Raw genomic sequence first — 17,601 nt, forward strand, 5'->3', positions numbered from 1 at the left:
CAGTGGCTTTCTCCTTGCAACCCTGCCATGCACACCATTGTTGTTCAGTCTTCTCCTGATGGTGGACTCAAGAACATTAACATTAGCCAATGTGAGAGAGGCCTTCAGTTGCTTAGGAGTTACCATGGGGTCCTTTGTGACCTCGCCAACTATTACACGCCTTGCTCTTGGAGTGATCTTTGTTGGTCGACCACTCCTGCGGAGGGTAACAATGGTCTTGAATTTCCTCCATTTGTACACAATCTACGGACGGCACGGTGGTGTAGTCGTTAGCGCTGTCGCCTCACAGCAAGAAGGTCCGGGTTCGAGCCCCGGGGCCGGCGAGGGCCTTTCTGTGCGGAGTTTGCATGTCCTCCCCGTGTCCGCGTGGGTTTCCTCCGGGTGCTCCGGTTTCCCCCACAGTCCAAAGACATGCAGGTTAGGTTAACTGGTGACTCTAAATTGACCATAGGTGTGAATGTGAGTGTGAATGGTTGTCTGTGTCTATGTGTCAGCCCTGTGATGACCTGGCGACTTGTCCAGGGTGTACCCCGCCTTTCGCCCGTAGTCAGCTGGGATAGGCTCCAGCTTGCCTGCGACCCTGTAGAAGGATAAAGCGGCTAGAGATAATGAGATGAGATGAGAAAATGTACACAATCGGTCTGACTGTGGATTGGTGGAGTCCAAACTCTTTAGAGATGGTTTTGTAACTTTTTCCAGCCTGATGAGCATCAACAACGCTTTTTCTGAGCTCCTCAGAAATCTCCTTTGTTCGTGCCATGATACACTTCCACAAACATGTGTTGTGAAGATCAGACTTTGATAGATCCCTGTTCTTTAAATAAAACAGGGCGCCCACTCACACCTGATTGTCATCCCATTGATTGAAAACACCTGACTCTAATTTCACCTTCAAATTAACTGCTAATCCTAGAGGTTCACATACTTTTGCCACTCACAGATATGTAATATTGGATCATTTTCCTCAATAAATAAATGACCAAGTATAATATTTTTGTCTCATTTGTTTAACTGGGTTCTCTTTATCTACTTTTAGGACTTGTGTGAAAATCTGATGATGTTTTAGGTCATATTTATGCAGAAATATAGAAAATTCTAAAGGGTTCACAAACTTTCAAGCACCACTGTGTGTGTGTGTGTGTGTGTGTGTGTGTGTGTAAGTAATCACATCATGGCACAGTGAATGGAGATCAGATGTGGTCCCGAGAGATTCACACCCCTACAGCAAACCAAAGGACATGGACTAATGCCTGGATTTAATTAATGATTTGTTTTGGGGTTTTGGGTTTATGGAGTCTCTCAGTGCATTTATAGCAGAAGCAATAGGATCTGAGATCTACACTCTAAACAAACTGCTCCGCTGGCTGCATATAATCAATTGTGATGAAGTAAAAAAATGAAAAACATTTTTAACCCAAATTTAAATAACGTTTTTCGCAACTTAACACTTTCAAAGCTTGGCTCGACCCAGTCAGTCACATGACCCCCACCTACCAAATCAACCCCAAGCATATGGTTTTACTTCAACCAGTGATACTGGCAACTACAAAATAAATGCTCAAACAGAAAATAGAGAATGACTGAGCTTCAACATCCTGTTTAGAGATAAAGTCCATCCCTGCTGCAGTCATAGCTTCTCACTGCAACATGATCCTCTGGAGTCATCCTCTCTGAGCCGCCTATACCGTTTAAAAATATATCATCTGTTCCTCCAGTTTATCACTAAAGAGCTACAGCTGAGGTTCGGATGATGGCTAGTCTGATCCATCAGCTGCGAGTTATGAAGCTGAACTGGAAAACTGTTGGCTGAAGGGTGTTTAGGTGTTTACCCTCTGTAATTTTCTTCTGGTCCCAAGAAGTATTGTTAATAAGTAATAATTAAAATAAGTTAGTGCGGATAGCGGCAAATTTCTGTTCGGCTATTTTCGTGACCACTCGGCGCGTGACGTCATTCAAGACAAATAAACCGCTTGAGTTGAGTCCACTTCCGTGTATTTTCATTGCCGTTCGGCTTGAGTGGAGATGTGCGTTTGGGAATTTCCAAAGAAAAACCTATGCCTTATTGTTGTGCAGTGAACTGTAACAACAGGACCAGTTCAGGAAGAAGTTTTTACCTTTTTCCGAGAGAGGAGAAGAGGCGGAGCGAGAGGGTTGGCTTTTTCCGAAGGCGGAGCGAGAGAGTGGATTGTGCGCGTGAAGCCAGAGGGTTATACATCTTATCAGCAGCACGATGTATAAAATTATGCAGATACAAATCAAGAGCTTCGATTTACTTCACGTTCACTTCAAACATGAGAACGGGAAAAATTGTGATCTCTGTGGCATGGGTGTTGGCCCCAGATGGACTGCTTTGAGTGTTTCAGAAACTGCTGATCTCCTGGGGTTTTCTTTCTCTCTCTCACACACCTCTAGAGTTTACACAGTATGGTGCGGAAAACAAAAAACACTGAGTGAGCAACAGTTGTGTGTGTGGAAACAAATGCCTTGCGGATGAGAGACAGGTCAGAGGAAAATGGCCAGATTGGTTTGAGCTGCCAGGAAGAATCTAGCAACTTCCTCATAGCAACTCTTTACAATCGTGGGGAGCAGAAAAGCATCTCAGCATGCAACACCACATTGGGTTCCACTCCTATAGCCAAGAACAGGAATCTTAGAATTGAGAACAAGTTCCTATTAAAGAAGACGGTGAGTGTATATTAGAAATAGCATTAACACCAAGTACTTTGTGATAAATTCAATATAAACCACTACACGATTTTAAAAGAGAAAAAATATATATAATTTTTTTCGTGGTCCAAATCCAACGCTCTGATTGGCTGGCGAGCGGGTCTGTATCCTACGATACAGACCCCAGTTACGGACCTCTGGCGACTCGCTCGTTCACAACAAAACATAGTAGCAGTTTATGTCAACATTTATTTTCGCATTTCTCAGGAGAATAGCATTAATTTTACAGCATGGACAGCGATAATGACAGTGTTCACAGCGAAAGCAAGTTTTACTACCCTGAGGAAGAAGAAATAAAACACTTCAGGAGAAAGCTAAAAACCTCTAACTGTTGCTAACGCCAAGCAAAAACATGGCTGAATCCTGAATGACTCAATTTTGTATAAATAGGGGACTACATAGGCGGCAAAATGTAGTTGTTTTCCTGCCATGGAAGTGCACTTGTATACCGAGGAGGAAGCCATTTGCATTACAGCCGTGAATGAGGATTCAAAATGGCGGCTCGCCTCAATTTTCCCTTTCGGGCGCTCTCATTTTCTGTTAGAATTTGGTAAAGAAAAAAAATATTTACCGGCTTAAGGTCGGTCCGTATAGTGAAATACCGTGACCTCGGCCTTGAATACTGACTGGGCCTCAGTCAGTACTTTCAAGACCACGGTCACAGTATTTCACGATACGGACCTCCCAGCTGGTAAATAACATATATCTAGTGAACTAAAGTGTGCGCTTTCGTGACATATTTGGTTCCACTGGAAACAAGAAGAATTCTACTGAGAATATGTAACGATATGCGATAAACCGAACACAAGCGAATGTGTTTTATGTACCAATATTTACTGAAAGAAAGATGCGTAACCCTAATTAACATAAACCAATATTGTGCTTATCTAAATCACACTAAACGAAATCGCAGGGAATCCGACGTCTCAATCAGCATATAGAACACACAGGGGTTCCCCCACTAAGATGAGAGTGGAACAGCAGTCTGCCGTTATTAATGGCGATCAGTAAACAAGACCGCTTTCACGGTCTGTCCTGTTGAAAGATTCCATATTTTCCAGACCGATATAATGGTTTGGAGTGGTGAAAGGGTTAAGGTTCATCGTAAAATCGCACATGTCCACTGTTACAAACGCGCGTGTAACACAGGTCCCGATGTTCACTGCATGATGCCGTGAGGCAGAACGACTCACAAAAGTTACTGTTTACTCCTGCTGCACTCCGTTCGGTCAAAACAGGAAGTCTCTCTGAACTTTTTGATTGCATCTTGTACAGCTGTATGCAAACATTCGGGCACTCCTGGCCAAATGATATATTTTACTGATTTTTTTTCCCTTTTATTAAAAAGAAGTAAACACAACCTCCACTGATGACAATAATATTTTTTTCCTGGTAATTTTAAGCTCCACCTACACAACGATGCTCAAATCAGGGGAGTGAGAGCCATTCCAAAAGCTTCAGCTTGCACCTCTTGAACTAGTTCATGGTCGATTTTGAGGTATGCGCTTTGAATCAGTCCCATGTTGTAAAAGCCAGTGTCTTTTCAGCTTCGGTTTCTTGACTGCCCGCATCATATTGGCTTCAAGAATTTACAAAATATTTACTGGAACCCATTCTTCCATCTACCTGTGAAATGTTTCCTGTGACATGAGCTCCACACAAGCCCGAAGCAAAATAGATTCATCCCCATGTTTAACAGCTGGCAAGATGTTCCTTTTGGATGGTGGCCAAGGGTGGCACGGTGGCGCAGTGGTTAGCACTGTTGCCTCACAGCAAGAAGATCCTGGGTTTGAGCCCAACGGCCTCGAGTTTGCATGTTCTCCTCGTGCCTGCATGAGTTTCCTCCCACAAATCCAAAGATATGCAGATTAGGTCAATTGGCTATTCTAATTTGTCACATTGGTGTGTATTTGTACCGTACCTGCCGCCAGATGAGGGTTTGGGTCCCTCTGGTGTGCTATAAACACCCAAGAGAATTCATGGAAACTAGTTGATGGCTTCCTAGATTGCTGACCCTCAACTATGAGGATGGCAGCAGACAGACAGACAGATTGTGGCCAAAGAGTTCCATTTTAATCAGTTCTCAGCACTTGTGACAACACAAAATGCCTTGGACTTCAGATGTTGGCTTTTTGATGATGTATGTATGCTGATGACTCTTCCATGCAGATCATGTTTATGCAAGTAACAGTATAGAGCAGAACGATGCATCAGCTCTCCTGTGTCAGCTAAACCTTCCTGCATACTGAGGGTCATATGGGGATTTAGTGGTGCCTTTGTGGCCAGCATACGGGCAGCTCTATCGGAGTTTTCTTGGTCTTCCAGATCATGTCTCGACTTCAAGCTCAGAGGGAACGGTTTTAATTTCACGCAAATTTGAAACTTTCTATGTTAAAAAACCCTCTGTAATTTTCTTCTGGTCCCAAGAAGTATTGTTAAGTAATAATTAAAATAAGTTAGCGCGGATCGCGCTGAATTTCTGTTCGGATATTTTCGTGACCACTCGGTGCGTGATGTCATTTAAGACAAACAAACCGCTTGAGTTGAGTCCACTTCCGTTTACTTACATTGCCGTTCGGCTTGAGTGCAGACGTGCGTTCGGGAATTTCCAAAGAAAAATCCCATGCCTTATTGTTGTGTAGTGAACTGTAACAACGGGACCGGCTCAGGAAGAAGCTTTTACCTTTTTCCGAGAGAGGAGAAGAGGCAGAGAGAGTGGATTGACTTTTTCCAGAAGAGGAGAAGAGGCGGAGAGAGAGGATTGGCTTTTTCCAAAAAAAGAAGAGGCGGAGCAAGTGGATTGGCTTTTTCCGAAAAAGGAGACGAGGCGGAGCGAGAGGATTGTGCGAGTGAAGCCAGAGGGTTGGTTTTTTTCCGGAAGAGGAGACGAAGCGGAGAGAGTGGATTTTGCGCGTGAAACAAAATCAAGCAGTCAAAGAAGAAACGGAGCAGCAACGCTCAAGCAAAAAGGAGAAGATTGGAGGTAAACATTTTTACTTTTGCTTGCAATTGACAAGTCAAGACTCCTGAGGGATCCTGTACAATCATTGTGGAAATGAGACAAAGGGATATTTCCTCGCTTAGAGTAGGCTAGAAATAGTATAATGCCGCGGACGGCAGGCTAATGTGGCCTACTGGTGCACTGTCCAGTAATCGTTCCCTATATCCACTAGGGAGGGCGGTTTAATTATTCTTCAAAAGGGCTCTTATTTAGTATTGCGACGAAAGTAGGAATTTATCATAACTACCAGGATAAATCGTTTGGGCGCGAGTCTTGTTGAGGTCCGGGGTCACCGCGATCAGAGTCGGCTGAGTCGCTGTCCGATTCTGAGGCCGCACGGTCAAACCAGTGAGCCACATTCACCGATTGCTTCGCAACGGCCATAGGTTCATACATATATGGTTTCACCTCTCGATATTCAATTTGGAGAGTTCCTACTTCAAAATTGCGATCGCTTTCAGACTTTTTACACAACCTCTCACGACCAGAGTCCATACATGTGTGCTCGGTTCGCAAGTAAAACACAGAGCTGCTCCCGATCTGTTTGGCTTAAATGACGTCACGACGACGGCCCCCTGGCGGTGAAAGTGCGCATAAGTGAGATGTAAACAAACCTTCAGAAATTGGGCAAAACAGTATATTTTAACCATTTTATTCAATTTTAGGGTGCAAATTAGACACCAGGAAGATTGAATTTGCTTTTTGGTTGTTCTTCTAGACAATAAAGTTGATATTCTACGTTTCACCACCGACCCTTGCCTATGACCTTTCAATAGTTCCCCTTAACTGCCATTTCTTAATGATGTTTCGAAGAGTGAAAATGGCAAGCTGGAAGCTCTGGATAGTATTCCGCTTGCTTTCTAGGCATCAGCTGGCTTCTAATAGGGTCAGATAATGTACTGGACTCTGAAATTGTCATCAGTCGACAATTCCTAATGACAGCTCTTGAGCTGAGGAGCGAGTCCTTAATAACCCAGTTAAGGTCTAATTGATGAAGGAAGTCCTGAGACGTTATAATTTGAAGAGCATCCAAATGTCTGCACATCCCATAATTACTCATTGATATTTTTCAAACACAAAGTGTGTTGACGTTTGTAGAAAAATGATAAAATATCATTTTGCCAGGGGTGCACTAACTTTTGCATGCAAATGGATATTCTCCAATTTGCCCTTTGCCTTTATGAGCATTAAATACCATCCGTGTTAAAACTACCACAGGCTTGTTATTTATTTCCTTGTACCTTGTTTTCGTATTATCCCCAAGTCACATTTCTAGATCTTTCTGGTTTTCACCTAATTAACCTTTGGTTTGACCTCGGATTATGGATTTGGAAATGTCTCAATAGACCGTGTTGCCTCGGAGACGCAGAGATAAGATGAGGAAGGTCCATGGTGAGTGTTAGCGCTGACTAGTGCATTTGAATTTTCATTGTACTCATTTGAAATAAAATGACATGGTTTGTGAAAATCTGTGTTCAGTCGATAGGGTTAAGAATCCTTATACAGTGCCTTGCAGAAGTATTCATCCCCCTTGGTGTTTGTCCTGTTTTGTCACATTACAAGTTGGAATTAAAATACATTTTCGGAGGGTTAGCACCATTTGATTTACACAACATGCCTACCACTTTAAAGGCGAAAATTGTTGTTTTATTGTGACACAAACAATAATTAAGATGAAAAAGACAGAAATTTGGCGTGTGCATAAGTATTCACTCCCTTTCGTATGAAACCCCTAAATAAGAGCTGGGCCAATCAATTCACTTCATAAGTCACAGAATTACTTGATTAAGATCCACCTGTGTGCAAAATGTCACATGATCTGTCACATGATGTCTGTATAAATCAACCTGTTCTGGAAGGACCCTGACTCTGCAAAGCTACTAAGCAAGCAACATGAAAACCAAGCAGCCTCCAAACAGGTCAGAGACAAAGTTGTGGAGAAGTATAGATCAGGGTTGGGTTATAAAAAAATAGCCCAAACTTTGAATATCCCAGTGAGCTCCATTAAATCCATTATAGCAAAATGGAAAGAATATGGCACCACTGCAAACCTGACAAGACAAGGCCACCCACCAAAACTCACAGACCGGGCAAGGAGGGCATTAATCAGAGATGCAACAAAGACACCAAAGATAACACTGAAGGAGCTGCAAAGATCCACAGTGGAGATGGGAGTATCTGTCCATAGGACCACTTTAAACCGTACACTCCACTGAACGGGGCTTTATGGAAGAGTGGCCAGTAAAAAAAAAGTCCTTGCTTAAGAAAACACATTTGGAGTTTACCCAACAGCATGCAGCAGACTCCCCAAATACATGGAAGAAGATTATCTGGCCAAATGAGGCTAAAATTGAACTTTTTGGCCATCACGGGATACGCCATGTGTGGCGCAAACTAGGGTTGGGTGGTATTACGGTAAGAAGGTATCCCGAGGTATCTAAAAGTACCAACGGTATCGGTCTCATTACCGTCATTTTAAAAAAATATATAATATCTAAATAAATATGGCGTACATGAGGTCATAATATAAAATAAATTGAAGATCATCCCGAATAACTGTGTGATCGTATTTTCACTAATTCTATCAATTTCCTAAAGAAGTTTTCATCGCGTGCAGGGTTGTTTATGTCGTTACCATGGCAACCCTGCGTGACATTTTGGAGTCTGACAGAAAGCTTTGCAAGAGACTGAGACCGGGGGTGTCATGGCTCAGATGGCTAAGGCACCGTACCATAAATCCGGGGACCCGGGTTCGATTCCGACCCGAGGTTATTTCCCGATCCCGTCTCTCTCTCCCCCGCTCATTTCCTGTCTCTCTATACTGTCCTATCTAAAAAAAAAAAAAGAGACTGAGACCGCGGTTGAAAGATGGCAAGTTAAGATAACGAGTTAGTGGCAAAAAAAAAAAAATACAACATCGGCAGTGTGGCAGCATTTTGGTTTCAAACCAAACGAAAAGGAAGAGCCAGCAATAATGTAAATGACCGCGCAAAATCGAAAAAAATCTAATATGTCCCCTAAGGCACACCATAGCCTGGGGTACTCCACTTCCACGAGATCTCTCCAATGAGTTGTGTTTTGAGTAGGTTACATGAGTAACAACAAGGTAAAATAATATAACGTATGACATTTGGGATGTGGGTAATAAACGTTTGAAATGTCATCTACTGAAGAAACGGAAGAAAACATCGTAGCATAAACTGTTAGGTTTCTGGTGGGAATTAGCAATGCGCTTGCTATCTTTGTTGGGTGTGTTAAACCGTATGGATTTAAGTGGAATAATTGTAAGGAGTTATGTGATCAAGACAACGTTTTAAGCAAGGTAAGGCCATTTGATTATTAATTTCCCCGCCATGGCATGACGTGGGCCCATATGATTTTGCCTTGTGCAGCTATCACGCATTTGAATTAGGTTCGCCTCATTTGCGCTGAAGAATATGGTTTATCGCGCAGTCTAAACGGACTTGGGTGTTGGTTGATTCTTTTTCTTTTTTTTATTTCCCATGCTTGAAAGGGTATGATCCTGCTCATCGTGTACTTTTTTTTGATGGAGCAGGTGAAATAGTGCTGCAAATGGCGTTTCAACGCAGACATGTGTAAACGACAGTTGAATGCTATTTTCAAGATGAAGGAAGAGTTGCGTGATGCTTTGAAATATCTCTTAATCCATTCATCAATGCACAAAATTCGCTTTGCTGCTTAATCCATACCACAATGCACACAATTCGCTATGCTGCTTTTAAATAGTACATTTGAGGCATAGGCGCACGTTACACAGTAGGCCGAAACAAAATATTATTTTTTTCTCGGTAATACCGTATACCCCGGGAAAACACAGAGACGGTTTAAAGGTATCAAAATTTGGATACCGCCCAACCCTAGCGCAAACCCAACACTTCCCTGAGAACACCATCCCTACAGTGAAGCATGGTGGTGGCAGCATCATGCTGTGGGGATATTTTTCATCTGCAGGAACAGGAAAGCTGGTCAGGATTGAAGGAAAGATGCATGGGCACTAAATACAGGGCAATTCTGGAGGAAAACCTGTTTGAGTCAGGCAGAGGTTTGAGACTGGGACGAAGGTTCACGTTCCAGCAGGACAATGACCCTAAACATACTGCCAAAGCTACGCTGGAGTGGTTTAAAGAGAAACATTTAAATGTCTTGGAATGGCCTAACGAAAGCCCAGACCTCAATCCAGTTGAGAATCTGTGGCATAACTTGAAGAGTGCTGTACACCAAATCAACCCAGCTAGCTTGAAGGAGTTGGAGCAGTTTTGCCTTGAGGAATGGGCAAAAATCCCAGTGGCTAGATGTGCTAAGCTAATGGAGACATACCCCAAGAGACTTGCAGCTGTAATTATAGCAAAACGTGGCTCTACAAAGTACCGACCTTTTTTTTTTTTGGGGGGGGGGGGGGGGGGGGGGGGGATACTTATGCACACTCTAGATCTCTTTTTTTTCCCCATCTTATTGTTTGTGTCACAATAAAACAACAATTTGCACCTTTCAAGTTGTAGGCAGGCAGTACGGTGGTGTAGTGGTTAGCGCCGTTGCCTCACAGCAAGAAGGTCCGGGTTCGAGCCCCGTGGCCAGCGAGGGCCTTTCTGTGTGGAGTTTGCATGTTCTCCCCGTGTCCGCGTGGGTTTCCTCCGGGTGCTCCGGTTTCCCCCACAGTCCAAAGACATGCAGGTTAGGTTAACTGGTGACTCTAAATTGACCGTAGGTGTGAATGGTTGTCTGTGTCTATGTGTCAGCCCTGTGATGACCTGGCGACTTGTCCAGGGTGTACCCCGCCTTTCCCCCGTAGTCAGCTGGGATAGGCTCCAGCTCGCCTGCGGTCCTGTAGAACAGGATAAAGCGGCTAGAGATAATGAGATGAGATATTTATTTAGCATTTTTCTCCACCGTCACTGCTTTGTAACAGTCAAAGGCAAAGCTGTATCTTAGCATTTTCTATCACAGGAAAGACTTTTCTGTGAATAAGTTCAACATGGTTAGCATTACCATTGACAATTTGCTGTGGTATAGAAGGAATAAAACCTGAGATGTGCTGAAAACTTTGGGATGGTTTAAAAAATAAATAAAGAGTGAGGGGTGGATTATTTTCCTATAACAGTAAACCCTGTCCTAATTAATTCCTTAACTAAAAACTGAATTAGCTATGTACACTTGCTAGCTAATTTAGTAGGAACATTGCAATAATACTGAGTACGGCTTCCTCTTTCTCAAAAAACCATGTCAAATTTTCATAGTACGGACGCTTCTAGATTTTGGAAACATTCCTTTGTGATTTTGGTCCACGTTGATATAACTGCATCACAGAGGACTTTCACGTGACGTCATCGTAACTGTAGATTTGTTTACGCAGCCATGTTGCCCGGTAAGCTTTGTGCTTGCCAGCGACCGGCACAAGTGTACGTGAGTGATTGTAAGCCCAATTCAGTACATCTACAGATAAACATCTAAAAGAACAATACCAGAGACCTGTAGTGCTTTTGGATGTAATAACAGACATGGAAATAAGCCTGGTTTAACTTTTCACTGCTTCACGGCGAACCCAGAAAGACGAGAAAAATGGCAAGCCGCAGTTAAACAGGAAGAAAAACATCCCTGTGTGTGTGAAGAACACTTTATATCAGGTTAGTGTGAAAGCTCTGTGCAATGTTAAAATGTAGCTCTGGATGTGGGCTTGGGACGTGATGCATTTTGTTACACCTGATGCTTGGCTCCAGCTAGCAGTATGTACTGATAATGTAGACGATAGGGATGGGAATCTTCATAATCAAAGCGATACGATACGCATCTCGATACACTGCCAACGATTCGATACATTCAAGATTAATGAAATTGCCAGTGCTAAGATGCGATACGATTCTCCCGCATGCTGCGATACGGTGCGATACAGTACGATTTAATTCTAATACAATGCGGTCCAGTGCGATACGATGCGATTCGATACGATGCAATGCAGAAGAAAAGTGCACCATGGAATACAGAGTAGTTTAAGTTATGGCACTTGAAGCATTAAAGCTGTACCTTTTATTTTGAAACACAGGAAGTACAACATAAAGTGCTTACAGGTCTCTCTGGAACGGCAGAGTTTACATATGGCCGTTGTCTTGTCCAGCTCTCCCCCTCGCTTGTAGAACCCGAAATCTTTCCATACGTTAGACTTGAAACCCACCACCAAATGAACAATGTCTGTTTTGTCTTCCTCCATGTTAACCGCTATCTGGCTGACTTTCCGCCTCTATCCTATTCGAAAGCTAGGTTGGACCCGCCTATTCGCGCGAGACTTGAGCCGAGACTTGAGTAGGAGAGAGATAGAGAGATGAAACCCAGAAATACCAGACCCTTTTCTAAACTGTTATGTTATAATTTATTCATTATATGTATTAAATTAAGATATTAATCGGTTTATATCGATGCAGACAGTTTAGATACGATGCATCTCGAGTTTATGTGGGTTTTTTTCCGATGCGACGTTTGCAAATTGATGCAACTGCATCTTAACAGGTCGTATCGATTTTCCGATGTGCATCGGTGAATCTTCCCAAGCCTAGTAGACGAGGCTAATCACCATAAAATATGCTAGATCTAGGCCCTGGCTTGTTTATTACTGTTAGAAGTCCACATATGAGCTTCCCTTTGTCATAATAAGGTATTTTTCTTTATCAGGAAGTTCCCATAACATTCTGGCACGAAACGTGCCTTGAAATAATATCAGTAGGCCTCTGTACTTTTGTCTGCCTTTAGCATCTCTGGTGTATTTAGAAATCCCAAATACTGAATAGTTCAGGATGTCGTAGTGTCCCAAATCCGGTAGCTGGTTTGCCAAACACTTTTCAAATGGAATAAATACATTTGTGGCTAAATTAAGAAGAAGAAGCCTTCATTTTTGTCACATGTACACTTAAGCACAGCAAAATTCCTCCTCTGCATTTGAAGCAGTTGACACGCATGTGTGCACACAGAGAGAGAGTTAATGTGCGGAATAAATAATAAATAAATACATTTGAGGGTAAATTATATGAACCTGAGATGCCTGCATGTTTCGGCTTTTGGATGTAATGTGACCTGCTGGAATAAAATAAAATTGTAATCGTTTTAGAGAGACTGTACTGACTGCACTCGTCTCAATTTTCATTATTAACGGTCACGGTTGTTTCTTTGTTTGCCCGGCAATGTGGCAGACGTTGCGTGGAAAACAAAAACGTGTGACATCAGTGAAAATCCTCTATAGGATTCAGAACTGATGACTATTGATGCCACTGAACTCAAGGTCATGTTCATAGTGCATAATCACATTGAAAGCCATTACAAGATGAGTAAGTTAAGCCTGTAAAAGAATGGACATGGTCAGCAACACTACTCGGATGTGTGCTTTCATTCAAACAATGCTTAGTATTAAGGGGACCAATGTGTGCATTCCCCACAACACTACACCACCTCCACCAGCCTGAACTGTTGACACAAGGCAGGTTGGGTCTGTGGAGTCATGCCGTTGGTGCCAAATTCCGACCCTACCATTTGCATGTTGCACCAGAAATCAACAGTCATTAGACCAGGTAATATTTAAATGTCAACTGTCCAGATTTGACTGGCCGGCTAGTGTATAGTAGCATTTCTTATAAACAGCTCATGAAACTGAACTCAATTTTGGAGCCTGCTGGATAGACTGAGGTGCAGCGCTTACCTTGCCCCGAGTTGTAGATTGCTTTGACTGACTTCTTCACCTTCTGTAGAGCCGTTCGGTCCTGATCCAGCGCCTGCCGAGAGTGACAAAGAGAAAAGAGCAGAAGAAAACTTTAAATGTGTTTGTTAGCAACGCATCAGTAGAGCTCCAAATCATAACTGTTTTTCATAACACGCAGAGGCTACAGGTTAATGTAACCATTCGTTCATTCAGGCTGCACCTTAAAATGTGAAACGAAAGCACTGGGGATTCCGTCTTTCACTGTAACCATAGCAACAGGGCAAGACGCCTGTGTTGGATCGCATTTTTGGCCCAGATAGATGAATAAGCAGCAAGACAGAAACTCGGTGCGCGCAAGGGCTTGTGTGTTACCTACACTTTCCATTAGACCTCCAACACTGAGAGGACTGAATAAAAAGAAAGCACGGCTCTAATTACAGACTAAACGATTAAAGGAGAGACAGAAAGTTCAAATGTCAGAAGGAAAAAAAAATAAAAAATCCCTCCAACCTCCTGATGCGAGTAAATATATGCAGTACCAAATTCTCACAGGCTAAATTACTTGGCATGGCAGTGATGCAGTGATAGCACACAGCTGCTTAGCAACAGTGTCAATGATGCGGACTAAATCCACACAGGGTCTCGTTCGTCACATGACATTCCCCCCCCCATCTTGACCAAATGTTCTTACCTTAAATCCTTCACACTAAAAAAAGTACAACTATCCCATTGGTCTGCACTTGCCTGATGACTTTTATAATGAGCTGTATAATTTACATGAGAAAGACCTAGAATCAATATGAAATAAAAGACGCAAGATACAAAAGGTGACAATGTAGATCAATAAATGCCATGCCTACACCTAACCCTCACATCAGTGACCAAAAGGAAAACTTTTGGCTCTTTTATTTTCATCTCATCTCATTATCCGTAGCCGCTTTATCCTGTTCTACAGGGTCGCAGGCAAGCTGGAGCCTATCCCAGCTGACTATGGGCGAGAGGTGGGGTACACCCTGGACAAGTCGCCAGGTCATCACAGGGCCGACACATAGACACAGACAACCATTCACACTCACATTCACACCTACGCTCAATTTAGAGTCACCAGTTAACCTAACCTGCATGTCTTTGGACTGTGGGGGAAACCGGAGCACCCAGAGGAAACCCACGCGGACACGGGGAGAACATGCAAACTCCGCACAGAAAGGCCCTCGCCGGCCACGGGGCTCGAACCCGGACCTTCTTGCTGTGAGACGACAGCGCTAACCACTACACCACCGTGCCGCCCCTCTTTTATTTTATAAGGAAAAAAAAAAAAAAAAGATACAAATGCACACACACCGTTCTCCAGAAAATCTGAAGTAGCCGGCTAAATAAAGTAGTAAGCAGCTCTGGAATTCATGCACCAATGCTAGAGGGGTGTGGGGTCATACCCTCCCAGACAATTTTGAAATTCACATGCCTTCTGGTGCATTCTCTGCAAATAAATTACTCACCAGTTCCTTGTAAAATACTTGCAAAATATGTATGAAATTTCCCTTCAGCTGTGTGTGCGCTTGACTTTCTCACTTACCCTCTGTAGTACGCTGCCTGGCTCTGTAACATAACTACATACGCTGTGGCATGGTCACGTGGTACAGCTCAGCCAATCAGAGTGAGAGAATCGATCAACAAATATGGCATCATTTCCGACGCGAATCGAAGACAATTTCATGGTGAAATAACTGTATTTGCAGTCAATTATGGGCAGCGGAGACGATATTAAAAAAAAAAAAATTCACCTGAACATTGAAAGGCAAGTTATTTTATTTTTCCTGGGATGGAGCAGCCGGCGCAGAGCATCTGTGTAAGTGGAGAAACCCACCGGTCGCTGGCGCTTATGGACATGTCTGCCACACTAAATAAATAAATAAATTTGATTAAAGTTGACCATAAAAAAGCCTCACATGCGTCGTTGCAACGTGTGATTTGCATCCTGGGAATCAACATTATATTAATTACTCATCTAAAGCAGTTGCACTGTTTGAACACCAGAAGTCCCAATCTGCACAATCCATAAAGTTAAAATATATAGAAAGCACACTAGAGCCGATAGTTCTGGATCACGACCGAAATGCGTTACATGTTACACAGCTACGCAACCACGTTATAACAGTTAAAAAGAGCTTTTCAATAGCTTTCAAACGAGACCAGCCCCAGGCCGCTGTGACCCACAGTGCCCAAGAAGGCTGCGGACGTTGGCCATTTTAGCCGACTTTGGAGCTCCATTTCCAGTTAAAATGATGCCTCAGGTGCTGCTACGGAGATGTTTCAATCCATCATTACTCCCAGGATCGGGACTGTTCATTTTATTAAATGTATTTATTTTTAAGATATTGTGAATCTGGAGTACATTTTGTTTCCAACATTCAACCTCTAATGTTTGACTTTATGATTCAGAAATACAAAAGGGCTTTTCCAGTTATTTTTCTTCAAATTTTCCAAAAAAATTCTGAGAATCAAATTGAAGCCAGTACTGTGAATCAACTCAACATGACCAGAATGCATCATTCCATCCCTAGATGTTCCAGATATAAATGCTGAAAAAAAATGTATTTTGCAAATTGCACCTGGCGTCATTATAAAAGAAGATGCCATTGTTTAAGATGATTTCACTTCACAAGTAACAATCAAGGTAAAGGAGCTTCCTAAAATTCTTAACATTCAAATGGAAAAAGCTAGAGTTATAGCAGGGAGACGTGAAACATCACCGTCCGTACAATTGTAGGTAGGAAACTCATGGAACCACAACTAATCATCCCTGGACAGATGTGCCATGCAAGATTTCACAACACACTCACAGGCTAATGATAAGGAAGTTAAGAGAGAAGCCAGCAGTCAGTTGAGATGAGTTGCAGGACGGCCTGAAAGCAGCAGGAACAGCAGTTACACAATGAGCAATAAGCTGCATTGCAATCATCTCCATTCATACAACCCAAACAAAACCCCTCTGCTAAAAACGAAGCGCAGGGATGTGCATCTAAAACAAATCAGAACTCATTTGGAATAATACACTCTGGTCTGATGAAATGAAATGAAGTGGTAAAAATTCAGCTTATCATGTTGGGAGGAGGAGTTCAAGCCAGGAACTCTCTTGGACTCGTGCCTTAAATTCGTAAGGCCATCCTTAAAAAAAAAAAATCCGTTTCCTGTCCACCGGGTAAGCAAAAAAATTTTCAGTCAGGAGGAAGGGATTTTATATATATATATATATATATATATATATATATATATATATATATATATATATATATATATGGATGGATAAGAAATCGCAATGCTGTGTTTGCTCTTTCTTTCAGTACTTTTTTATTACAAAAGCAGACACATTTAATAAAATATGACAGTTTAATCAACTGAAACTTGTACAAAAACTTTAAGTTAGCATTTTAAATGCTGACTGCAACATTTGCAAAACTTTTACAAAGGTACTTAAAATGTCCGACACACGGACTTTTTGTAGTTCTAAATCGAGCGTTAGGCCTAGTTCGGATGAAATTACGCTATTAAAATGATCACTGAATGATTTGTTTTTCTGAATCTTTACTATTTTGTTGTTCGCTAGAATACCATTTTGCAATTTCACACTTAAGCAAATGTTTGAAAACTCCGGATCTCCTTCCTTCATGGTGGCTGCCATTTTTTTGTGCCGCACGGCGCATGCGCAGAGCTGATTCAATTCTATATTCTGCGCAGAATGCAGGGCTTTCCACAAGCGCCGGCTGCCGGCCATACAGCCGACTACACAATTCAGTCCAGCCGGCTACTTTAATGACTATTATTTTTGTAGCCCACAGGCTCTAAATATTAATTTTCGATTTTAATAAAATTAAATGTTTATCTAACGGACTGACAATAATGTCAAACTGAACCGCACTCATTTAAGTTGTGATTCGCGCTGTTTGTACCGATAATAACCACAAATTCCCCGCCAACTTTGTTGATCAAGGGAGAGTAACTCATCCGTGGCCCCGAAATGCGGTGTGCGCGCGCGCACTCGGCGGAGGCAGTAGTGTGTCGGAGGGAACAGAAGCAGAGATGACGCTTATTTTGTCTCCGGTAAACCAGTCTTCTCTCGTTCAATTACGTGCTGGCATCAAAAGACACCGTTGGTTGTAAATGAACCCGAACTGAG

At 42.5% G+C, this 17,601-nt stretch overlaps 1 protein-coding gene across 1 annotated transcript in view; it reads right to left on the reverse strand.

Moving 5' to 3' along the window:
* asap1a (ArfGAP with SH3 domain, ankyrin repeat and PH domain 1a) overlaps window positions 1–17,601 on the reverse strand; it is a 220,738-nt gene that overhangs the window by 128,222 nt on the left and 74,915 nt on the right. Inside the window, exon 4 of the mRNA XM_060932545.1 lies at window positions 13,428–13,500. Coding sequence (XP_060788528.1) covers window positions 13,428–13,500 — 73 coding nt within the window. The remainder of the gene's footprint in view (window positions 1–13,427; window positions 13,501–17,601) is intronic.

Source organism: Neoarius graeffei, chromosome 1, assembly GCF_027579695.1.
Source record: "Neoarius graeffei isolate fNeoGra1 chromosome 1, fNeoGra1.pri, whole genome shotgun sequence".
Taxonomy (NCBI): Eukaryota; Metazoa; Chordata; class Actinopteri; order Siluriformes; family Ariidae; genus Neoarius; species Neoarius graeffei.